Here is a 25,157-nt window from a genome sequence, read left to right on the forward strand (position 1 = left end):
AATATGAAAATCAAATTTATTTTCAGCCTAGACCTTAACAAAAGCAAAAACCTAGTGGCATTCTAGCAGAGATGAATCCACCAATTTTCATGACAGCTGGGCCTAGGACTCCATAATATGATGTAAATAATGGGCTTTATTCTCTCTGGTGTGAAGTTAGGAGCTATTCCATTGAAACCAACTGAGTAGCCCCAGTTTCCATCAGTGTAAAATGAAAGCCCTTGTCCCATCCCTACCCTCTGACTTATGCCACCAAAAGTACACCTTTGGGGGGGTGGAAGGTTGCCATCCTGGAACCAGGAAAAAACCCCAAATCATACACTAAATGTCAAACACTTACTATAATATTTTAATTTTATTACAAAAAAATATTTTTGTCATGATTTCTGTTTGTGTAATGTTTATAGATATGATTGCATAATAGCTCAAAAATAAAGTCTTACTCATATATTAGGTGTGGGGCATGGTTGGGGGCAGTTGTGTGTGTATGGTGAAGTTTGTGAGGTGGTGTGGTTATGTGTTGGAGGGCATAGGGTATGTTGTGGGGGTCTGTGTGTATATGTGAGGGGTTGTGAGGGCAGGGTGTGAGTGTTGGTGTGGGTGTACATGCCCTCCCATGGCGCACAATCTCTATCAGTGGTGGCAGCAGCAGTAGCAGCAGGCACTGCTGCCTGGTGGTGCACAACTCCAATCGGAGCTGCATGTGGCAGGTAAAGAGCACAGCCAAGCTGGCCCAGCTCTATCATGTAGCACACTTGCAGTTCCTGGTACTTGTGCGCCACCAAGGGAAGCCTCGTGCAATGGAGCTGGCTGCCTTCCCACATGCAGATCTTGGGGCTCCATCAGAAGTGGTGGGGAGCCCCACTGCCTGCCTCCCAGTGGAGTCCTAGGACCTGTATGTGGCAGCAGGGAAGGCAGCTGGTTCTATTGCACAGGGCTTTCCCCTGGTGGCACAGGAGCTGCACGTGCACCATGGGAACCCTGCTCAATAGAAATGGGCCAGTCTGGCTGCGCTGCCATGTGCAGCTCTGACCAGAAGTGTGTACGGCCAAGTGGCAGTGCCTGCATGGACTATGAGCACCGCGAGGACTCACCGTTGCCTGCTGCTGTTGCTATTGCCAGTGGCAGGGGCTGGGCACTGTGGGGGAGAGTGCATGGGAGGGTCCCTATACCTCCACTCCCCTGCTGCCCCCCCTGGAAGCAGGCCCTGCATTTCTGCCAGCCCCAGCTCCATGCCCCCTGTTCAGCTGCAGTCCCCCTCTGCCCCCACCTCTTGCTCTGGCAGCAGGTAGGGAAGTGCTGAAGCAGGGAGATGAGGAGGAGCTACTGGACACTGGGGAAGCCAAGCAGGTCTCCTGGTGGAAGCTGTGTACTGGCCTGCCTGGACCTGTCCATGCATGAGAGCGGGAGCAAGGTGTGTAGACTGGGTGGGGTACAATTAATTGGTAGGCACCTGCAGGCCAGATGAAATTGTCTGGTGGGCCAGATCTGGTCTGCAGGCTGTATTATGCCTGCCCCTGCCTTATTTTGGCAAACATTTGTAATTCGGTCATTCTAACAAAGATTTTTCGGGTATGGAATAGGCTTTACTGCAGGGGCAGACAATTATTTTGGGTGGAGGGCTGCTTACTGGGTTTTGGCAAGCCATTGAGGGCTACATGACAGGTAGCCAGGGGCAGATAAATATTAATTTTCTAAATTTTTCAGGGGCCCTGTGGGCTGGATAAAATGGCCTGGTGGGTTGCATCTGGCTCACAGGCTGCATTTTGCCCACGCCCACTCTACTGGGATTCAGTTGTGCTTCTCAGTGAGGTAGGATCACCTTGGAAGTATTTCACTTCAGACTTTATTGTGATGTATTAGTAAAATAGCACACTCTAACATACTTCTTCCAAACTATTATGCATTCTGGAATGACCATAGGTAGGACACTGACTATGTTGCTGAGCAAGTAGTTGATGACTGGGATTGGATGTTTGAGAGTCACCTTCTGCAGTTCAAAGTGCAGTTCAATCAAGCTTTCAAGGGGGGTCTTGGCAGGTGAGGGTTCAGTCCTGCAAGATGCCAAGTACCTCAATTCTTGCTGATGTAAGGGGAAGATCAGTATCCTAAAAGGCACAGATTTGGGCTGTAATGGATTTAAGCACTTAGAAAAACATTCTCTAAGTCATTACAATGCACACTTACCACTCCTAACACTCAGCCGTAGTTTGACATCAACAACTGTCTTCAGAAACGCATGAAGAATATGGTCTCTGCCCTACCCATATGTAGCTCTTTCTTGACTTTCTCAGACTCAGTACTGTGCAGCTAACTTTTCTAGTTTGCAGCTGTATTGCAAAAAGGCACTCTGTCTAAGCTAGGAAATGAAACAATTCTGCCTGCTTGGGAAAACAACAATTGAGAAAGTAACAATCATGTTAATACATCATAAAGGTTTCATATACTCAAACTGAAGTAGTAAACGAATCTATGTATGTGCCTTACTGTGCTAGTTTTGCTGCAACCACAGCAGATGCTCTTAAAGGACTGGGCTTCATAACAAATGTCTGCTAGCTGGTGTTAGGGTTCATCTAATAACTTCAACCTACTGAAGCTCCAGAACTTATGGTGCTTATTTTCTAATAATAAACATTAGTACCTAATGTTACTTTTATGTCCTTTATTATTGGGCCATATTATTAGCTGATAAGTGTAAGACCAGTTCAAGGAATCTGTGCTAATGTCCTAATGCTCCACAGTGAGCTTTTAACATGCATTAGCCCCTGGAATTCCTGAATAGGTAACTTTAAAAGCTGTTTTCCTCACCTCACCACAGAGCAGCGTGTGTGCATGTGTTGCTTTCGGTCCTCTTTTCTCTGGTAAGAGAGAAGGAAATGTATTAATGTAGCCTGTTTAGAGGAGTAGTTTTCAACCTGTGGTTCTGGGACCCTGTAACAGGATCGTGTCCTAGGGGTCGCTGTGCTGTCCCTTAACGCCCCCTTACTGTGCCAAGTTAGCCCAAAAGCACCCTCAATTCTTTCCTGCCATGTCTTTGATGTTAAATGTATTATAGGGAGGCTGCCTTTTCATCTACTTGGACACAGTTTTCCTGCCATACACTGGCCCCATCTCTGTAATGGGTATTTCGGTGCACCCTAGCCTTATGGGCTGTGTGGCTCCAACCACCCCTTTCCCACGCCCCAAGCCTTCCTGATGGAAATGATGTTCTTCAGTCTCGCACTGCGCCTCACTGGCACTTGGGCTCTCTGCCGCCTTGTCTTGTACTGCACTTCGCTAGACACTCATCAATCGCTCCCTCTCTCTGGGGCTTCTCTCTCTGCGCCCCACTGGTGCTCGGGGTCAACGTACCCCCAATGCTGCACCTTCTCTGGCATTCCAGGTTGGCTCACCCCCAATGCTGTGCCCTCTCTAGCGCTCGGGTCCCCATGCTGCTGCGGACCCCCTATGAGGCCTCCTCCATCCCCTAATAGCCTCCCCCAAGCCACCGGTAAAAAGCAAACACAAAACATAAGTCCTTGGGCTATAACAAATTCATGCTGCTTGGCTAAAACATCATTCGAGCCAACCCAAGGGTGCTCCACCTCTCACCAGTATCAAGCTGCTTGTGCATACAGGCCTCTTCCCTTTGCTCACTCTGGCAGCACTCCTTCCCCGTTGACTGCCTGCAGGGGACTGCCCGCCTGGCCTCAGCCCTAGGGTTTAAACTGAGCCAGGCCTGCCCCTTCTGGTCAGCTGACTGCCGGCAGGTGTGGGTCACTAGCTCCCTCTGGTTGCCTTAGCAACCAGCACCTGGGGTTTATCTCTGCTCTACAAGTAGCAGACACCTTAGTGCCCTGCTACACACCTCCCCTCTTAGGACTCCAACTCACCAGGATGGGTTTTAGCTCTTATCCATTGTGCCATCTTTGTCTTGATCTTCTTAAGTTCTCATTCTCACTCACCAACAATTCAGATATGCAGAGGCAGGGGGTTTTCAGGCACCCCCTTTTGTAGGGTCACAGGCTTTTCCCCTCTGGATCCCTCTGTCAGGGTGCTCCTCCCAGGCTGTCCTGTTCCCACCTTCTCCCTAGGATCCTCTGGGTCTAGGTCTCTGGGGAACTTCACTGGCTCCAGATGCTGCAGAGTCCTAGACCGGGGGGTTTCTAGCAAGGTCTCTATTTCCTTCAAGGCCCCCTTCAGTACTTCCACCTTTTTGGTACTGTTCCTGATATTCCGACCTAGCGTCCACCATGTACTCCGCTAGTTGGTTCCCCAGGGCCTCCAAACTTTCCTGCATTGTGCCCACAGTTTTTATTGTTGGAGGTCTCTCTCTATCCTGCTTCTACTGGGTTTATTACCCTTATTGCATCTGACATCTCCACCTCCCCCAGTTCTTGGATTTTTAGGGTCATACAGTCATTTGCTTCTCGTAGTGTCGTATTCTCAGTCTCCAACCCCTGCATTTCTTGCCTCACACTCTGTACTTCAACCTGTAATCACTCTCTTTCTGCCCTCATTCCTACTTCTTTAGCCTGGCTATCTTCCAGGAGGGTTTTAAGGGACTGTACCTGTTCCTTAAGTTGATTTTTTTTTTCTCCCTCCACCCTCTGTAACTGGGTGCATATCTCATCATTCTCTCTCTCCCTGGCTTTAAGATCCCCTTCCCGTGACAGCCTTTGTTCACACAGCTTCTTATAATCTGCTATGCAAATTTTCATCTTTTCCATTTCCTAAAGGAACCTCTTATCTGTCTCTACTGGCTGAGTATGGCTTTCCAGCATCTTATCCTGCATTTCCTGTACCAGGGTCTTCTGCACGTATAGTTCTCTGTCGCCAGTTCTCTAACTCCTCCTGCAATTCCCCTATCTGATCTTCCAATCTACGGACCTCTTTTTGAAATACTTCTATCTGGCCTCCTGCTGCCTCCACTTTCCATCGTACCTCTTCCTGTATCTTTTGCAGCTTCTCTTCTCCCGCCCGGCTCCTCTGAACCTCTTGAGAAATGAGCTGTTCAATAGCTTGTGTCTTCTCCACTTCTACAGCCAATATACACCTGACCTCTCTAGCTCCTCCCTCCTTCATGGAGCCACAGCTCTAATGCCGCGGCTTTCACCTCTGCTCATTCTTTCTGAGCCTTCTCTACTCCTAGCTCCCACTCTAACCAGGTCATCTTCTCCTCTGACTCATCCCTCCTCAATTGCCAGGCAAAGTTTTCTTGTTTCTGACCTCCCCCATGTTTTCTGCCTGAGTCCTAACTACCCCGGCCCTACCTTTCCAGGGTTGGGGGCTCAGTTTTACTTCATAAGATCACTGGCAATGGGATTCCTCCTTCGGCCCAACCTTGCAAGTTGTGGCCCCCTGCCTCTTTATAAATTCACCTTCTGTTGTAGTCTGGCCCACAAGCTCGTGCTCCGTGCACGGCCGAGCTTTCCTAGCCAATGCACCAATATAACGGGATCACGTCCTAGGGGTTGCCACGCTCTCCCCTAACGCCCCCTTACTGTGCCACATTAGCCTAAAAGTACCCTCAATTGTCGCCTGCCACATCTTTGATATTAAATGTATAATAGGGAGGCTGCCTTTTTGTCCTCTTGGACACGGTTTTCCTGCTGTACACTGTAATGGGTATTTCGGTGCACCTGAGCCTTATGGGCTATTCATGGCTCCAACCACCCCTTTACCACACCCCAAGCCTTGCTGATGGAACTGACGTTCTTCAGTCTCGCACTACGCCTCGCTGGCGCTCTGCAGCCTTGTCTCGCACTGCACCTCGCTGGGCACTTGTCAATCAATCGCTGCCCCTTCTCTGGTGCTGGGGGTCAGCGCACCCCAAATGCTGCACCTTCTCTGGCGCTGGGGGTTGGCGCACCCCCAATGCTGCACCTTTTCTGGTGCTCGGGTCCCCACACTGCCGTGGACCCCTTATGAGACCTCCTACATCCCCTAATAACCTCTCCCAAGCCACTGGTAAAAAGCAAACAAAACACAAGTCCTTGGGCTATAACAAATTCATGCTGCTTGGCTAAAACATCATTGAAGCCACCCCAAGGGTGTTTCATCTCTCACCAGTATCAAGCTGCTTATGCATACAGGCCTCTTCCCTTTGCTCACTCTGGCAGCACTCCTTCCCCCTTGATCGCCTGCAGGGGACTGCCCGCCTGGCCTCAGCCCTAGGGTATAAACATGAGCCAGGCCTGCCCCTTCCCGTCAGCTGACTGCTGGCAGGTGTGGGTCACTAGCTCCCTCTGGTTGCCCTAGCAACCAGCACCTGGGGTTCTACAAGTAGCAGGCACCTTAGTGCCCTGCTACAGACCCCTGGGGGTCTGCAGAAGATGACTATGATGAATCAAAAGTGTATCTCCACATTTATAATTCAAAGGGGTCTGCACCTCCATTCAAATTTTTTTAGGGGTCTGAAAATGAAAAAGGTTCAAAACCACTAGTTTAGAGAAATACCAAGTTAGTAGTGGAGTGGGTGCCAAAATCTGAATGGTGACTTGACAACATTTGACTAGATCTAATTTTTCACCAACTGGAATATCAAGACTCCTCTCAACTTTGGTGCAAACAGAAGCAGGACCATGTCTAGGGTTTCAGATTATTTTAAACTATCTTTTGCAGAATGTTCGCTCGGGAAATGAAGCAAGAGTTGATTGCGGCAACCAGGAAGAATAGGAACATTTTATTTGGAAAAGCTAAATGTGATGCACAAATAGCAACAGTATTTGAATCTTACTACATTGGTATTACTTGGTAGCACTAATTTGGCACACAAGAATTAAAGGGAAAGGGATTTCCAATGAAGTAGAAAATGTATAGGTTGTGACAGCAATTGAGCAAAACAAGATGCATTGCTAAAGCATGCAACCCAGCCTCTCATCACACACATAACTATGCTCCAGAGTCAAATAATTATCCCTTTAACCTTCAAGGCAAGATTTCTAGATACTAGCAACCTATCAATGTGTCCCATTAGGTACTTCTAGTCCATATTTGGACACTGTTCCATTCACATTTTCTGCAATGCAAAGGCTCCCATGAGAAGTGCTGCCAGATTCCCCTTGAGAGAGTGGGTAGCTCTGTTGGAGGGGAGGGGGTTGCTGTGGAGACAAAGGAATGCCCTTGGCTCCACCATCCCCCCACATTGGGGTGGCTTGTACCTGGGCCCACATGAGTGGAGGGCATTGTCTGATCTCAGGAACATATGCACATTGTTTTAGAAACATACGTGCACAAGCCCTTTTTGAAACAAATTAATCACAGTTCCCACATGGATCACACAACTTCCTGCATCTTTAATTGTCAAACAGCACAGGTCAAAGGCACACATGTAGACCATTTCATTTCATAAAACAAACTCATTTGGTAACTGGCTGAGCTGCCTCTTATAAGGCAATATAATAATATCATTAAGTCAATGGAAAATGTTACAAAACAAGGGTGTGGAAGTAATCTTGGCAACCTCTGTAAGTTTTATAGCGCAACAGACCTATAACCTACCATGTATGTTGCTCTTAATATAGGCAATATGCTTTAACAAAAAAATATTAGGAACAGGGTGCTAATGTATACTAGTCTGGAAAGAATGCCACTCATTACTACACCAGACCCCACAGGAGTCTTTAAGGTAAATGTCATATTGTTAACTGTCCATTGTCCCTCGAGTGTGGTGAAGCATTCAAGTTACTGACTGTTCATTGGGACTTATCCATATATGTGGTAAGGGATATCACTGGAGAAAGAAGAACACCAAGCTGAGCCAGAAGCAGGAGAAAAATTCTCATCTCCATGGTGTTGTGCCTGAACATTACCTGAAGTACCACTCAGGAGTGCAGTTTATAGGTTTCTCCTCCCAAATGGTCTTCAGTCTCTGTGCCCAGGTGGTCAGCATCTCCTTCCTCTTCTCTTCAGTTTCATACTCTGGTGAAAAGCAGATCTGAGGAGCAAGGACTTTGAAACCACAGAAATGCAATATGCCATGCTACACACCAAGACAAGAAGGACATGTCAGAAATGGTATACCCATGCTCTTGAGCATTGAGATTTGAAAAAAGAATCCTGTATGATGATCCTCCTACCCCATAAGGCATGTTTTCTTCTGTAAAACAGTATTTCTCAAAACCTGTCTGTCTGTTTAGGACAGCAAGGGACTGAGGGCAGATGCTTTTGCAACCCAGTACTTGTACTTTATATGAAAAGAGATATATGCATATCATTTCATATACTTCTGAACTCTATTTGTGCCTGCATTTTCATTATCTATGGCAGAGGTTTTCAACCTTTTTTAAGGAGCGTACCTTCTGGGTACACTTCTGGCAGAGCGGGGGATGGTGGTGGCCAGATGCAGAGTGGCCTGTGAGCCGCCACATGAAGCTCCCCCTCCCCCACATCTGACTGGCTGGGCAGTACCTGCAGAGGGGTGCCACTGTGCAGCCAGCAGAGGGGTGCTACTGCCCTCCCCATCTTGCCCCGCTTCTGGGAGGTGATGGCATTCCATCCCTGCCCTCAGCCCCTTTCCAAGTACCCCTGGGGGTACGCATACCCCCAGTTGACAACCCCTGATCTATGGAATCATATCTGAGTGCTACTGAACCCATATGTTTTCCCTTCTCTTCTGGATTTGCCTGTGTAAGAGAGGGCAGAATATTTAGTGTGCCATTTTGCATGATCTTGGATTATCTGGAATGCAATACTCTTGCACTACATTTGTTTCTGACATTTCTGCATCCAGCTCAGTCCTGTAACTCTGGTTCTGGCATATGCACTTCTGAAAGTGTTTTAATGCTTTTTCAAGCCAGCTAATTTTACTGTGATGCCCTTTTCATAGTTGTTAGGGGCTAGGAGAGACCTCACAAATCATTGGGTCCAGCCCATCTGCACTGGGGCAGGAAAGACTGGTGGTATCAGATAACCCCAGCAAGATGGGCACTTATTTCTGAATGTTTGATTAAAACCTTTCTGTGGCACGGCAGCCTTTTAGGGGTGCCGTGACCTCCCCTAGCGTCCCTACCTACCAAATCGGGTCTCGAATGCACCCGCTCTCGCCCGCCACATCTTGCTGGTAAATATCTTTAATGGGAGGCTGCCTTGTTGCCCTCAATGGGAGGCTGCCTTGCTGTACCGGGGCTCCGTCCAATTGCCCACCTGCGCTATCACGGGTGCCCCCTCACTTCTCTTGCGGCTCTCGTCGCACCGGGGCCTGTCTCCCGGGCTCTTGTAGCCCGCACCGGGGCCTTGCCCTTATACCGCTGCCCGTACCGGGGCCCGCCTCGCACTCCCGCCCGTACCGGGGCCCACCTCGCACTCCTGATATTGCCCACACTGGGCTTGCCTTTGTGCAAATCACCCCCAACCGGGGCCTGTGCCTCGTGCTCCCCGTGCGCTTGCCCCCAACCGGGCCTGGAGCCTGTCTCCTGCGCTCGCGCTCCCCACCCACACTGGGGCCTTGCTCACGCTCCCGTAATCGGGGCTTGGGCAGCCTCGGCCTTATCTGGCCCCTGGCCCCGCTTGTCTGGGTCTTACGCCGCTCTAGGGCTTCTCCCAATTGGGGCTCAGGCGGCCTCAGCCTTACCTGGCTCCCAGACCCCTTCTTGGGTCTTACGCCCCACTGGGGCTTCTCTGAATTGGGGGTTAGGTGGCCTCAGCCTTACCTGGCCCCCCCAGACCCGCCTTCTCAGGCCTATGCCCCGCTGGGGCTCCTCCCAATAAATCGCCCACACTGGGGCCGGGGTCGGGACACCCCAAAACACTGCGCTCTCTCCAGTGCTAGGACCCCCCCACTATTGGGGAGCTCCCATGAGGCCTCCTCCAACCCCTAAAGTCTCGCCCGGTCCTCCGGTGTTATCTCACAACCAAAACCGAAAACACAAAGCCCCTTGGCCATAACACAAATCTTGAGCCAACCTGGCTATCCTTCGTCCATATCCCTGTCAGGGTCCTCTTCACCCCGTATGACCATGCCAACACTGCTCAAGCCATCCAGCTTCCTTACTACATCCGCCCTGCTTGCTCCAGCAGGACTCCTGCTCCTCTAGGCTGCCAGAGGGGAACTGCCTCTGGCCTCAGCCTGGCTGTTTATAAAGGCCAGGCCCTGCCCCCTTCTGGTCAGCTGACCCACTTGGTTGTCTTAGCAACCCACCTGCGCTACCCTGGTGAGTGGCAGCTGAGCCCATATTACTGCTATCAGTAGCAGGCACCCTAGTGCCCTGCTACACCTTCCCTTTGTCTGATTTGTAGATTATACCACTAACTGGATTTAAGACTGCCAATAAAACCACATTACTAGTAACCACAGTGGTGAAAAGATTATGCGATTTCAGAAAGCATCTGGAAAGCAGTTTACTTGGTTTATGTCAGCAGGAGCACATAACAGTTGCCAGGCCTTTGCTGTCCTAATCAGAGCCGCTGCAACAGCTAGCAATATTACTTCCTTTATCACAAATGCTATATCTGATGCATGTTTTTCTTAAGACCTCAACTAAGTCAAGTAGTTACATTACAATTTATTTAATTTAAAAGAAGGTTAGCCATTGTAGCTAAAAAAAATCATGGATATATGAAGTAATCTTACGATTATCTCCTGACTTTGGAATGCTTGGCACTGGCAGTACTGAGAAATAATAAATTGTACCTGCATGGGCCAGAGGACATAATGAATATCACCACTGATCCCTCCTTTCGAATACATTTCTTCATTCCCTCCCGTGGTAAATGAGAGCAGGGCCAATTTATTCTGGAATTAAGAAATAAAGATTTAATCATAGGTTGAAGAGCAAGTGACTCTAAAGCAAAAAAGAATGCTTCAGAAACACTGGAAGATGCTGGGTGTATAACAGAGCCTCACAACATTATCCTTATAGGGAACGGTAAAGTATGTGGAGAAAACTGATAATGAATTGCATGTATTGTAGTTCTGGGAGAAAGGCAGATACTTGCTCTTCCTTGTAAAGCATTTGAGCTCCAGGGTTTGAAAGCACTAAGAGTTAAGTTCTTCCCTTTTCTACATTTAGAAACAATGTCCTGGATAGAGAATGATTTTCCTGCAAAGCCTGTCAGCAGGCAAAAAAAATTAATTTGGGTATTTCTGCAGTGGTCTTTAGACACTCCTGGCAAGAGGTACTTTTAAAAGCTCATGTTTCCTCCAATTCTACTATCAGGGTATGCATCACAGACTTAGGCATCACCATCTAAACTCTTTTCTCTAGAGCTGCCAAAAGAACCTGCTAGATGTGAGCTATGTGCAAAGGATGCAGCTAATTTTGTAATCTGCCTGAGGCAACAGCTTTCAAGGGTGAGAACTAGCCCCATTCATCTCAGTGGTCATTCTTTCTGAAACCTAATGATAATTTTCATAGATTTCGTAACTTTTCAGGGTTGGAAGGGACCTCTGCAGATTATTGAGTCTGAGCCCTTGCCCTGGGCAGGAATGAGGACTGGGTCAGGTGGCCCCAGCCAGGTGTTTGTCAAGTCTACTCTTAAAGACCTCCAAGGTATGGGAGAGCACAACCTCCCTTGGAAGCCCATTCCAGATTCTAGCAACCCTGACTGTAAAGAAGTTCTTCCTGATGTCCAAACTAAATCTGCTCTGTCAGTTTGTGGCTGTTGTTCCTAGTTACTCTAAGGGGCGCTCTGGTAAACATAGTATCTGCTATTCCTTGCTGCTCCACCCTGGCAAGTTTGTAGACGGCCACCAGATCCCTACTCAGCCTTCTCTTATGGTGGCTGAAGAGATCTAGGTCCCTCAACCACTCCTCATAGGACCTATCCTGCAGGCCCCTAATCATAAGAGTGGACCTCCTCTGGACCCTCTCAAGGTTGTCCACACCCCTCACCCAAAACTGAATGCAGTACTCCAGCTGTGGCCTTACCAGTGCTGCATAGAAATATCACCTCCCTAGACCTGTTTGTGCTTCACCTATTAATGCATGATAGCATGTAGTTAGCTCTATTGATAGTTTTGTCACATTGCTGACTCATGTTCTTCTCTTTGATAGCTGACCTTTGAATCACCTATGACCCTGAGATCTCTTTCTAAGCAGTACAGCAGCAGAAAGTCCTCCCCCAATCCGTATGTGTGTTGATGATTTCTTCTCCCTAGGTGCAGCACTTTGCACTTATCCTTGTTAAACTGCATCCTATTTTGTTCTGCCCACTTTTCCAGCTTGTCCAAATCCACCTGAATCCACTCCCTGCCCTCCAGTGCGTCTGATTTGCCCCATAATTTAGTGTCATCCATGAATTTGGACAGTGTGTTCACTACGCCTTTGTCCAAATCACTGATGAAGATGTTGAACAGCACTGGCCTGAGGACAGAGCCCTGGGGGACTTCACTGTCCACATCCTTCCAGGTTGATACCGACCCGTCCACCGCCACTCTCTGGGTACATCCCGAAGCCAATTTGCCACCCACCTGACTGTGTAATCATTTAAGTCACAGCCACTCAATTTTTTGTTACGGTAGAATCCTGAAAGTAGTGAGCAATTAAATAGTTGACTGTCTGTCCATTATTAATCTACCACAGATGTAGATGTCTGAGAGTAAGCAGACACCGGACACTAAAAGACTTTACTCACTAGGTCACTGCTGTTTGTAACATCAAAAAAATCCTTCAAGTCTTGAACTGGTGTTTGATAATGCTCATCTTGCCTGAGTAGAGATTATAGAACATGGAGAGATGGGACAGTAGGCCACATAGTCAATATTTATGATTGCTTTTTGTGGATTTATTTCAGATTTCTTATGAGGTTTCATGGCACAAACCCAACCTCTGACATTTTTTTTAGCAGAGATCTTTCTACCTAATGCTACACTGTCACTTGTTAGAGATTATAATTCTTCAGACCACAGTAGGATAATATTTGAGTGAAAAATGTTAATCTATGGACCAATTTAAACTGTAATGGGTTATGACAATGTCATTACAGAGCAAAACATGTCTGTACCTACTCAATTATGAATTTCACTTTATAGGCAAGATGGAAGAACCTTCCAGACACTCTGAGTTTTTTCTACTACTGGCACTTCACAATGTGCACACTTTCTATTCCCAAATCACTACTACTTTTTCCTGTCTCTACCCCTGCTGCACACTTTCTTTGCTAAGTTTGGGGTTATGGGGCTGTGCAAGTGACTGGGCAGTTCAAGTCTTGGATACTAATTTTTAGACTTACAGTATCCTACAGAGAAGTATCAGATAAGATGCATGAGCCTGGAATCATGCTCTATGGTCCTGGAACTAGAAACTATGACTAGACTCTGCCCAAACCCAGTTGGTTTAAAAATGTGTGCGATCTAGTGACTGGGTATACTCAAAACAAACTGGTCACTTTATGGTGGGGCTTATGCTTAGGTTGTGGCATCCATTTTTAGATAATGGATCCTGGTTAATTTTCTTCTCTCTTCCCTTGGCAAGGTGTGCACAATACAAAATGATACTCTGTCTAAAATGAGCAAACACAGAGACCCTTGTAGCTGCTCCACCATATCTTCCTGATAGCTTGCTAAGCAGAGAGATTTCAGCATCTGTTTTGCTTCCCTGTTTATGACTTTAAGACATTATTATCCAGGACTGGCCTACCTGAGAGATCGCCTGCTCCCTGTGCTAATAACTGGCCCAGCTGTGTTCTGTAGTATACTTCAGCCAGATCTTCATAGTGATAAAAGAGCAAAAGCAGTTGGCAAGCAGCATTGCAAAGAGTTCCTCTCTATTTTAGGCTCCCAATATTTACTTAGACTAGCTTTTCAAGTATGTTGCAAAAGATACCCATTGTGTAGCAGTGTGCTCTCTAAGGTGCAGACAGGGGTTTTTGGAAGCTAACTGCTGAACATGCTTTCTGGAATACAGTGTTCCAAATGTAACCAGTGCCTTGGCATTGTTAGTATGTCTACAGCCTCCAGAAAAAAAACTTTAAAATTATGTTAGTTTAAGTAAGCAATGGGTGCCTAATAGCAGGCTGGATGCAATAGATCCATTGCCCTACCCAGAAGAAACCACAGTCTATAAATCAGAAAGACCCCATCCACAAAAGCTACACAGAAGTTGAGGTAGGATGAGGAGGGACTATAGCCATTGGTAAATTAAAAAGTTTGTCCATATCTTGATTGTATATTACCATATTTTTTCACATTCCCCCCCCCCAACCCCTCAAATAAGATACCATCTTTGTTTTGGGAAGCCGGAATGAAGGAAGGGTTTTTCCAGAGTCATGGCTTAATGCAGTCCTTATGGAGCAGGGACAGAGTTCACTCTTCAGTATCACTCACTCTTCTGGCAGCTCCTTGCTCAGTCCAAAGCTGTTGCCAATTTGACAGTGGCTGGGAGAAGGCTAAAGCTTTCTTTGCAAGGAAAGAGTGAGTGACACTGAAGTGAGTGACATCCTTCCTGCATCATTGGGTGTCAGGATAAAAGCTAACATAGAGAAACAGTTAAGATTTTTAGGAGGAGTTTTGAATGACTACTGACTGCCATTAAAAGGCCTATAATGCTTGGTTTGTTTGTGAGTTTTTTGTTGTTTTTGTTTTTTTATATATAACCACACCTTTCCCCGAAAACCAGCTAGGGAAAATTGAGGTGCATATTACATGTGATGAAAAGGGATCCCCAAGGGTCTGGAAACTGGGGGGAAGGGGTGGAGCATGGGAAGGTAGAGCAGTGACAGTGTTAATTGACACAGCTCTGGGAGTTATAGCAATTTCTGATACCACCGCTCCCACCCTTCTACCAAATTTTTGCACCTAGAGGGAGCACCCCCTCCCCAACCACATGCTGTGTGCTGCTGTAGGGGCTGTGCGCCGAGTCTGGGACTATATGCTAAGTCTGGGACCACACACTGGATCTAGAGCCACATGCCAGGCTTATCCCTGTGCACTGTCTCTGGGGCTGCATGCCAAGCCTGGGACCATGTGCCAACTCCAGAGCCAGGGCACAGACCCAGGCTCAGTGCACAGCCTCAGGGAGCAGCAGATAGGGTTGGACTTAGTATGTGCCTCTGGAGCCAGTACGTGGTCCTGGACTTGGTGCATGGGCCCAGGCTCAACACACAACCCTTGCAGCTGCGTATAGGGTTGAACCCAGCAAGTGACTTTGGACATGGCCTGCAGTCCAGGACTCCATGCGCTGGGTCCTACCTGGCATGTGGCTCTGAAGCCAAATGTGCAGGATCAGACTTAGCAAGCCAGACTGTTCCACAGGCCCAACTAGAGTGCAGGACTGGTAACAGGCTTGGCTCCATAGCTGTTGCCACTCACTTACATCAATCAAAGATTTTTTTTTACTTCAGGCTCCTCTTCAAAAAAAAAAATCAAGGTGAGTACGATATATGGAGGCAAGCTTGGTGCAAAAAATATGGCATTTGTTATGCCTCATTTATCCATTCATGTTAATAATGGGAAATTATGGCATAAGCATAAACATGACTTACAGTATCTTCTATTTTATAATCTATGGAACGTACCTTGAGCAAACCGGCATCAAAACAGTCTGGAAAATTGTGAGCAAATCCTTGGGTCAGGACTCTGTCCATCCATCCTTTCATAATTGCTGGCACACTGAACCAGTATAAAGGAAACTAAACAAAGGCAAATGATCTTGTTAACATCACGACCTATTTAGCCACCACTTCTTTTGGCTTTGCTTTTTATACTAGGACATTCCTATCATCATAAACATTCAAGCTGTTCAGGTCATGTTTAGTCAATAAGGCTTATTGTTGCATCCTGAATGATGTTTATTTCAATCTTTTGCCAGTGTTTGATTACAGTACTCTTAAGTGCTATATAGACAATATGCACGGTGTTCAGACAATATGGTGAATAGGGGGTCTCTCACACAAACTGATTTAAATTGCAGGGTTTGTAAGAAAATGGAAAAGACAGACAGACATTAAAAACATAAGTAGAAGTAATGCACCAACTGATACGACAGGTAGACTTGTCTAACTTAGTGGTGTCCAATACATGTGGCTCAATCTAGCACGTGGGGCTGGTCCAGGGGCTTGATTCTGCACACAGGATCAGTCCAGGGGCTCAGTCCAGAACATGGGGCCAAATCATCCAGTTTGCAGGGCTCCCCATAGGTCTGGAAATTTGGGTTGCTGCTTTTGCCATGCCACCAAATGTCTAGGTCTAGGGGACTCCTCTGTGGGCCAATTTCAGCCAGCAGGCCATATCATGTTCTAATTGCAAGTTAGGCAAACATTTGTCCAGGATGTTTTAGAAAGGGATGATCTTACCATGAGCAGGGGGCTGATCTAGATAATCCTTTGAGGTCCCTTCCAGCCCTATTTTTTTTAAAATTAATTTAGGTAAGATGAGGGAATTATCAGAAATGGAATCTGAACAAGTGACCTGTTCTTTCACTAGCATTCTGCTGAAAAATATCAGACCTTGGATATAGGGTTGCCACTTCTTTCACAAGGTATTTTATTGTATTCATTGAACCTTCTGAAATTTAATGTCTTCACAGTATAAACAAGGGAATTAATTTTGCTAATATAATACAAATTTAGAAAGACGTCTGTGTATGGTAGGATGGTTGACAGCAGATTGTTGGCTATGCCTAAGACCAAGCAGTGGACAACTCCAATTACAAAGAGTATTTTGGATGAAGATAACTCTAAAAAGTGAACTGCAGTGCATTTTAGCTTGATTTTTATATTATCTGGCACTCCAAATATATTCAAACATACATACAACATCAGACATGCACAAACCCTTGAGATACTGGATGAAAAATTCCTATTCACCCAAAATACTGACATGCAAAGTGTTAACGATAGACCTGTTGCCTGCTTATTTTGGTCAGATTCCATCAGGAATACTTGCATCTAATAGCTTTCTGGTCTACTTCCTTACTCTTGCATTTGCGTATTTCTCTTTAACATTACAACAAAAGATCTTTCAAATAATGACCTGAAAAATCACTAAGTCAGCTTCGTGCACTTTCTTCTGCTCCTCAACAATATCCTTTGTCAAACATCCTTTCCTGTAAGCTTCCCATGACTCTGCTCCATAATTAAACTGTTCTGAGTTGTGCAAGCAACCTGTAGAGAAAGGATATGGACACTGTTTATCTTGCTTCCATCAGTTTCAACTAAGGACCAAATACAGGTTGCAAACTACCATCCTAGATTGGGATACTTCATTCTGTTGTTTTGTCATGAGCCAGTAGGATGAAGACTTGTAGGTTAATCTAACCCCTTTCAAAGTGTATTCACTTATGCTATGACCCCTTTACACCACCCTGTCCATTCTGCTTTCACAGAAGAGTAAGAAGGCCATACCATGAGTAAGAATTGGGTTAGAAGAATGTAGGTACTGATCCTGAGCAACTGCTAAAGAATTACACTTTCCACTGAAGTCAGTGCGAGCTAAGGATGCTAGCACCTTTCAAGACTGAATTTGTGACATTTGACTCAGACATCATGCAAACTTCTTTGTGCTCTTTTGTAATGCATTTGCGGTTTCTCTATTCTTTCAGTTGTGGGTTTTAGGTTAGCAGACACTGGGTACATCTACACAAGATGTTTACTGCACGGTTGACTAATTAACTGCACAGTAAACATCTCTGTCTATATGTGCACCCCTATTAGGGCACAGGAAACTAATAAACTCAACAGCAGGGTAGTACTTGTAAATACAAGATGCTGATCAACTGGCTTAAGCATGAGGGTGCTTCAATGCTGAGACTGCCTGCAGGCTAGCCCCATACTGAAGTACCCTCATGCTCCAGCCAGCCCCTCTGCAGCACATAGGGCTGCTCTCACCAGTCTCAATTAAGCTGGGGCTTTTGCAACCCGGCTCAATGTATTGTGGTTTGGGCTCATGTGCAGACATGGGCCCAGGAGCTTCCTGGGAGCAATAAAACAGAGGAGCAATAAGCTCTGCAATTAATTACTGCCTCCTAATAGCATGTGTAGATGTGCCCACTGTCAGCTGAGTCAAGTCATATTACGGCACTGTATTTTTATTCTTGAGACTAGAATATCAGGGTTGAGAGCCAGTTTTTCAAAGGTGAAAGCCGTTCTTGATAACAAAAAGCCCCCAAAACAACCAACTAATGAATCAATTTTAAGTTTGGTATGACCACCATTGTTTCTTTCCAAATTTTTACTAATATAGGGATGGCAGATATACTATATTCCATTAAAATTATTTATGCTTGGTGGATGACAAAACTGGTCCATGCACATGGACTATTCTCAGAAAAATCTATTATTGCACTGATGATTACATGGTTTTAATAAAGTGATAAATACCTTTATCAGCAAGCTATAAGAAACATTCATGCCCAAAGGGACTAAACTAAGTTAAAACCTATGTTATAGAGAACCTCCAATCTATTTAAGCTAACAGGTCCAAACTTGCTATTTGCTGTAGTTTATAAAGAAAAATCTCATAAAACTCAATAGCGTGTGTTCGATTCCTAGATTAGCATCATTTACATAATGTCCACAGGAAGAAAGAAGTAGGGTTTTACAAACAGCTAGTGCTTTGTACCAAAGGCCTCCTCACCTGTTTTACAGATAGCACATGATGTTTGCATGAATCTAGCTCTGGCAAGTAGCATGAGATAAATGAGAGAGTTGAATTTTTTTTTTAAGAGGTACTTCAGTTAATCTCACCAACAATATCATTCCTTGTGGCTCTTGGCTCAAACTCCATTGAGTAGAGATCAGACACTGTGACACTGCAGCTCTGTTTGCTCAGTTCTTCCACAGCAATATTTTTTAAGGACCCATTCAGAGACTTGGGCTCTTGATGAGCATACACTATGAGTACTTTTCTCCCTGGAGCTAAAAAAGAGAGAGATGTGTTAGTGATGCACAGATTTTAAATAACAGACAGTAAAAGGGCCCTGACAATTAGCTCAAAGTGAATAATTGGCTAATTATAATAATTGCATTTAATACCCATTATGTTATGGTCAGGGACTATACAAATAGGCAGTGGCTGCTGTGCAGGAGGGGTCTATGGAACTCAAGGAAGTGGCCAGCCAATTTTGTAGGCAGATCATGGGGCCAGCCGCCATTTTCATGAGCAAAGTGTGGTGGAGACCCCCATACCACTGATTGGCTGAGGGGCCTTGGTAGTTCTGCCTTTCTCTGCAGATTGCCACATGGTCCAAAACCACATCTTAATTACTATGATTAAGCCAAGGGAAGTCATTAATCCAGGTGTAGCTTCCATGGTCTTAATCAGGGTAATTAAGCCAGTTTCAGGTCATACCCAAGCAGCGGGCTCCACTTTCGGTAGGCTCGCTGGGGCAGGGAAAATAAAGAGCTTACTGGCAAGCAGAGAAGCCCTGCAATCTTGGAGCACCAGAGGAAGGTGGAGGCAGGGATCTGTACCTCCTGCTGTGAGCAGCCCTGCCCTACCCCACTCCTCTTCCCTTCTCCCTCTACCTTCCCCGCTATGCTCCAAGACTGCAGGACTTCTCTGCTTGCTGGTAAGTTGGGTAGCTTTTTTTCTGTTTGTTTGTTTTGCAGAGAGCCTGCTAAAAGGATAGAGTCCACCCAAAGTTGCAGTTTCCACAAAAAAAAAAATTACGCAATCATAGTTTTGGTAGGCCCGTATTAATTGGAACTTGCTGTGCTGAGTGGCAAGAAGACATCAAAAACTGCTACATGTTCCCTATGTGTAATGCTGTAGTGCATGGAGTTAATAATTAAAATCTTCTTGCTTATTTTATATTGGCCTAGTAAATTGAGTACCTGTGGCAGAACCAGAGGATGAATAAATATACCACTTCTTCATCCATAATGAGGATAAAGTTAGAGCTTTCATGTACAGCCACAGCTATTGATTCCTATCCCTTTCCCAAATGCCACTTTAGTCAGTCAGACATAAAGCAGCAATGTTTCTCGATCTATTGACTAAGAGTGGAATACAGCAGTATCCTATGTGAAACTATGGAACAGCTCTGCCAACAGGACATTATAATCACCAAGTGTTATGACCAAATGCTATTATAGACTTAATACAATTATAAATCCATTAATGTTTTTTACTCACTAAATTATTCAAGAATGTCAGTGAAAGAATCGCCCATTTGCTGCTTAAGAGGCTGATTGCTAAGCCTTACTCAGAGAATGGTTAAGGGAACTCAGTGATTAGAGTGATCTGCTATTCAGGGCCTGATCCTTTAAGATGAGATGGCTTCACTTGCCAGGGAGCAGAGGGCACTCCAGCATTGTAGCTCTGAGCTAAAATTTTCAAGGGCACTCAAAATAACATTAAATACCTAAATCATAAGACTCCAACAGAGTACTCACTTAACTGAGACATTGCTGAGTATCAAGTATGCATAAGTTTATCCAATCAAAAGAAAACAAACTCTTCTTACCTGCCATTTTCTGAAAGCACGGAGTCATTTTGTCTTTTTTGAAAATCCAGGATTGCCCAGAATTTCAAAGGAAATATTTGCTCACATGAGAAGTGCCATCACCAGTGAAGATATCACTTTTCATCTTAGTATACCTTGCTGAATATTTGAAACCTGAAACAAAAAGGGGGTTACAAACAAATGCAGTGTATGCCAATCCACAGACTAGTGGTATCCTCTTACTCCTGGTCGAGTACCTCACTTCACTCACTTAGACTGACCTTGCTGTAGCTACTTTCAGGGAAAGACACCTTTTTCCCATTGAGAAGTATCACAATACACAGCACAGCCTGAGGATTACTGCAGCCTGGCTTTTTGCAAATCAGACCCTCCTACCTGCCAGCTGGGACCTGTTTTAGCAATATGAATTGCAGATGGATGCATGACTCACTAATGGAAGAGTGGACAAGTATAGATTAACAAAACTCTTGGATTAGAGATGATATCTCTTATTAGGCCAACTAAAATGGTAGCAAAAAATTTCTTTCTTTGCATGCGTTTGGGTCCAAACCCCCTTCAGGCTGTGGAGGATTCAAAGACTGTAAAAAGTCTCCCAGATAGAAAAGAAACTTAATTTTGCACAGGGGAGATAGAGGATGTAATTTTTTTTTTTTTCCCCTGGGTAACTCCTTTTGTGAGAGAGTTGCTCTCTGATATGTTGATTATTAAGCAGCCTTTATCCCTGGAGGTGTCAGTCAGGGAAGAGGAAAAAAAAAATCCTCTTTTTTGGCTAACAATGAAGTTCACATTTCCAAATGGTGTTTGGAAGGAGGGTGTTGGGACCTGAAAGCTTGCAAAGAATTTTTTTTGCTACTATTTAGTCAGTCTAATAAAAAATATTGTCTCCAACCCAGGAGTTTTGCTTGTCTATAATTCTTAGATCAGTACAGCTACAACATGTAAAAATACACTTGCTGACTTTCAGGGATATGTGTGGCAGCTGTGAGTTCATAGTTGTATTGACCCAGTATACTCTAGCTGTTCTGCCCTGTTCCAGTCCATCTTTAAACAGACTTTTAGCTGGTTCGTTAACAGCATTTTACAACTGCTTTTGTCAGTCTACCTGAAGCAAAACATGTATTAAATTGATGCGTGTTGCCCAGTTTTCTGATAGTTTTTCAAACTGATTGCAAAACTCCTTCACAAGCAACAAACAGCCTTGACACATGGTGGAAACACATTCTCACTGAGCGCTCATTTATTTGTCTATTGCAGCAGTACTGAAATATGTTTCAGCCTCGGTCTCCCTCAAAATGCTCAGCCTTTGGTTGAAGGCTGTTTGCAACCAAAACACTGATTCTTTGGGTCTGTGCAGAACTCACTGGCTGAGTGGCTACTTTTAGGAGTACTTATGTAACTGCTCACCTAGAAGCACTGACGTTTTCACCAGCTGATCTTCTTCTGCATTTGCCTAAATTAAGATGTTATTCAGTATGAAAAAGACTGCTTCTCCCTGCAAGTAGCTTCACGGAGGTCCACGGGAAGTAGGTGGTATGAGATACTTCCCCAGATATAAGGGGTTTACAATTAGGGTGGACATCATAGAAGACAGTCTTGTTGTCCTCTGTCCTCTATTGATATGAAACCCAATGCCTTTATGTCCTGTATTTTTCTCTTGAAAAGGTCCTATGGACCTTTTCAAGAGAAAGATAGAAGACAAAGGCGTTGGGTTTCGTATCAACAGAGGACAGAGTAGCAGAAAACCAGAATGTCCTCTATGATGGCCACCCTAGCTGCAATCCAGCCCAGTGAGTCCTGTTTAGTACTAGGGCATTTCAGAAAGTGAGGACAATTACGAAATAAACTGCTGTGTGTGCAATAACCACATCATTACATTGTGAAACACCCTGATACATTGGTGCCAGCATCATTGCAGGACTGCAATAAAATGTGCTAGCACCCTCCAGAGGCAGCTCTGACAATGGGCAACCCTTATCTTAACTGCCACAGGAAGCGTGTGTTGGGATAAACCTTTGTCTTTCACACAACCTCCTGACACCTCCTTATCACAGCTCGTCAAACCATCCTGCTGATGCTCTAGAAAAAATGGCCCACCTGTAAGCAACCTCTGCAGGTCCCCTCCTCCCTAGACCTGGCTACACCAAAGGAGTAGCCTCCATTAACCCCTGCCTCCATTAAAATCTGCCTGCTATTTTGCTCTCCCTATCACAAGACGACAGGCACTTTTTTGGGGGGTGCCACCGAGCCCTCGTTGCCTAGCGCCCTGCCAGGCACTGCTGCCCGCCGCTTTCTGCGCCTCGCCCCTCACCTGCGGCCGGGCCCCGAGGGGCTGCTGCTCCCGCGCGCGGCTCTGGGGCCGGCGGCGGCGCCCGCTGAAGCCCGGGCCAGGCGCGGCCACGACCAGCGCCTGCAAGCGAAACCTCCCGGCCCCGATTTCCTCTGCTCCCAGCGCCGGCTCCGCCTCGCACCAATACTGGCAGCTCCCGCCCACAGCACAGGCCTGTCAGGGGGCTGCTCCTGTATCTCTCCTGCTTCTGTCCAAGCCCGGTCCTCCCCGGCAAGCGGGGCGGCCCTCCTGCTAGGTGCTGTGCTCAGGCACTCTCCGGACACACCGTGCAACCCCCCGCCCTGCCACACCCCTCCCCAACACACACTCCCCTTCCATACCCCAACACATGCACCCCCTTCCATATGCCTCCCCAACACACACACACTTTCCCCTTCCATACCCCTCCCTAACACACACACCCACCCCTTCCATACCCCAACACACCCACCCCACTTCCATGCCCCTCCCCAACACACACACACACACACACACTCCCCTTCCATACCCCAACACACCCACCCCACTTCCATGCCCCTCCCCAACACACACACACACACACACACACACACACACACTCCCCTTCCATACCTCTCCCCAACACATATTCTTTCCTTTCATACCTCATGTCTCCCAGTGCTCCACAGCCACTAGCAGACATCCATGGGCATGTGCATACAGGCATCCAGACCTAAAAGACATACCTAGAGGCTAAGATTACTACTCTGAATACCAGAACTTCTCCAGGGAGGGTGTGCATATGAGTTGGCATGTCAGATGCACCCTCAAAATAGGTAAAAACTCCCCTCTCCCCCCTGGGCTCAGAGGCATGTCCCCTCCTCTCCCAGCCAGAGCAGGCAGGGGCATCTCTAGAGCCTCCCTTAGCCCTGGGGGCAGTAGGGAAAGCAGCAGCTGGTAGGCTGGGGAGGAGGGGAAAGGAAGGGAAGGAGAAGGGACATGCCTCTGAGCCCAGGGGGGAAAAGCAGGGAGGGATTCTTACCTGCTTTTAAGTCGTCCCTGGATGCTCCCATGATGACATCCAGTCAAAAAGGGGTGTGTGGCTGCACCACTGCACCCCTCCCCTCAACCACCCCTGATAACCCTTGGGAGAGAAGGAAGTAAAGATAGCTAAATAGCTATTTACTAATAGCTTATGATTACTTGAGGTGCTCATTTCTTATGCCTCCAGACAGAAGGACTACAATTACAGATCAAAAGCTTCAATCCTATATGTATGTAAGTACTTTGTTTACTTTGCACACACAGATATTTGCACTGAACTCAATGGGACCTGCTGTGTGTAGTAACATTTAGCACTAGTGTAAATGTTTACATATAAACTGTCCCCATTCCTAGCTGCTGGCTATTAACTGAGAAGACCCAAACATCATCAGTTTAATCATTTCATGCTTTTATTTTTTAAAGTGGAAAACATCTAACTCTTCTGGATTCCCTGTCTGGCCTCTCTGGATCTTAAGAGCCATAGTGGGTAGGAGGATTTCCAGGTCCCAGACCCTTCTTTTGTTCCTACTGCTTTCAAATCTTCTTTCTATAATACAGTATCAGCTGTACCTGACTCCTATCTCCATTAGACACTTCAGAGAACAGCTAATTTTAGAAGTGGGTTTGATAACAAGGAGCACAGAGCTGTTTTTTTCTCCGTATACTGATACCACTTGAAACACTTAGCATCTTAGTCTCATACATTACTAATATAGTCACTGTGCATTTTCCACAGAAACCTTTGCCTCCAGGTTTGTTTTGCTCTAGAAGTATTATAGACGTTTCCCTTCTTCCAAGTAATAACTAGATATCCCCCCTGCCCCAAAGCAACAGACCCACAGTTTCTATCTAAATATGAAGCAGTAACAGCTGACAAAGTCACTCTTTATATTTCTTCCAATGGAGGTCTTTCAGAGGGCCTGTCAAAGGATAGAGATAACCATACATCTGATGTCTAAACAAATACTAAAGAAAGATGTTTTAGTTTAGCATCCAGTAAACATTATGCTTTTCTGACTGTAGGAATATATTTACATAGACTCTATGTATCTGACAGTTGTGACTGTTTTTTCAGAGAAGTTAAAGTGGCAGTCCTTGCTTAAACTGAAATCCTATGGTCCTGAGCTGGTTTGGAAAACCATGTGCTAAACAGCTGTCACTCAACTGTAGGTGGGGAAAAAATTCTACTTTCATCTCACTGTTAGTGAGGAGCACTGAATTTAAGGAAGTCATATTTGTCTAAGAGGTATGTTGGAGGACAGAGGTTCCCCTGCTTTGAGGTCACAGTAGCTGTTGTCTTCTCTCACAAGACAGGTGGTTAGATACAAAATGAATTTTTGGGGTGCCTGCCTGGCTCACAGAGCAAAATCTAGAAGGTGGTGTTTGGCAGCTGGACTATGTGTGCATGGGGAGAGTTAGGCACTTCTTGAAGGGAGTCACAGGAGCCAGTAATAAAGTAGGGAAGTGCCTAAGTCAGCCTGGAGATAGCCAGGTAATAGGAAATG

The 25,157-nt window shown here is 45.9% G+C and overlaps 1 protein-coding gene across 2 annotated transcripts; it reads right to left on the reverse strand.

The window, feature by feature from the left end:
- Positions 1–6,645: 6,645 nt before the first annotated feature.
- On the reverse strand, positions 6,646–22,927 carry NQO2 (N-ribosyldihydronicotinamide:quinone dehydrogenase 2). Of its 2 annotated transcripts, none has more exons than XM_090039372.1 (7): positions 22,633–22,927; positions 20,325–20,477; positions 18,604–18,774; positions 16,892–17,022; positions 15,436–15,549; positions 10,613–10,714; positions 6,646–7,902 (listed from the first exon to the last, which is right to left on the reverse strand). In XM_090039372.1, the coding sequence occupies exons 2-7, from the start codon at positions 20,350–20,352 to the stop codon at positions 7,867–7,869; spliced, it is 582 nt and encodes a 193-aa protein (XP_089895498.1). In that variant the 5' UTR covers positions 20,353–20,477; positions 22,633–22,927; the 3' UTR covers positions 6,646–7,866. The 2 variants fall into 2 exon arrangements, with proteins under 2 accessions (XP_089895498.1, XP_089895497.1); XM_090039371.1 differs by having other exon boundaries at positions 6,646–7,963.
- Positions 22,928–25,157: the final 2,230 nt, after the last annotated feature.

Source organism: Crocodylus siamensis, chromosome 3 (assembly GCF_052110815.1).
Source record: "Crocodylus siamensis isolate JL-2025a chromosome 3, ASM5211081v1, whole genome shotgun sequence".
NCBI lineage: Eukaryota > Metazoa > Chordata > Crocodylia > Crocodylidae > Crocodylus > Crocodylus siamensis.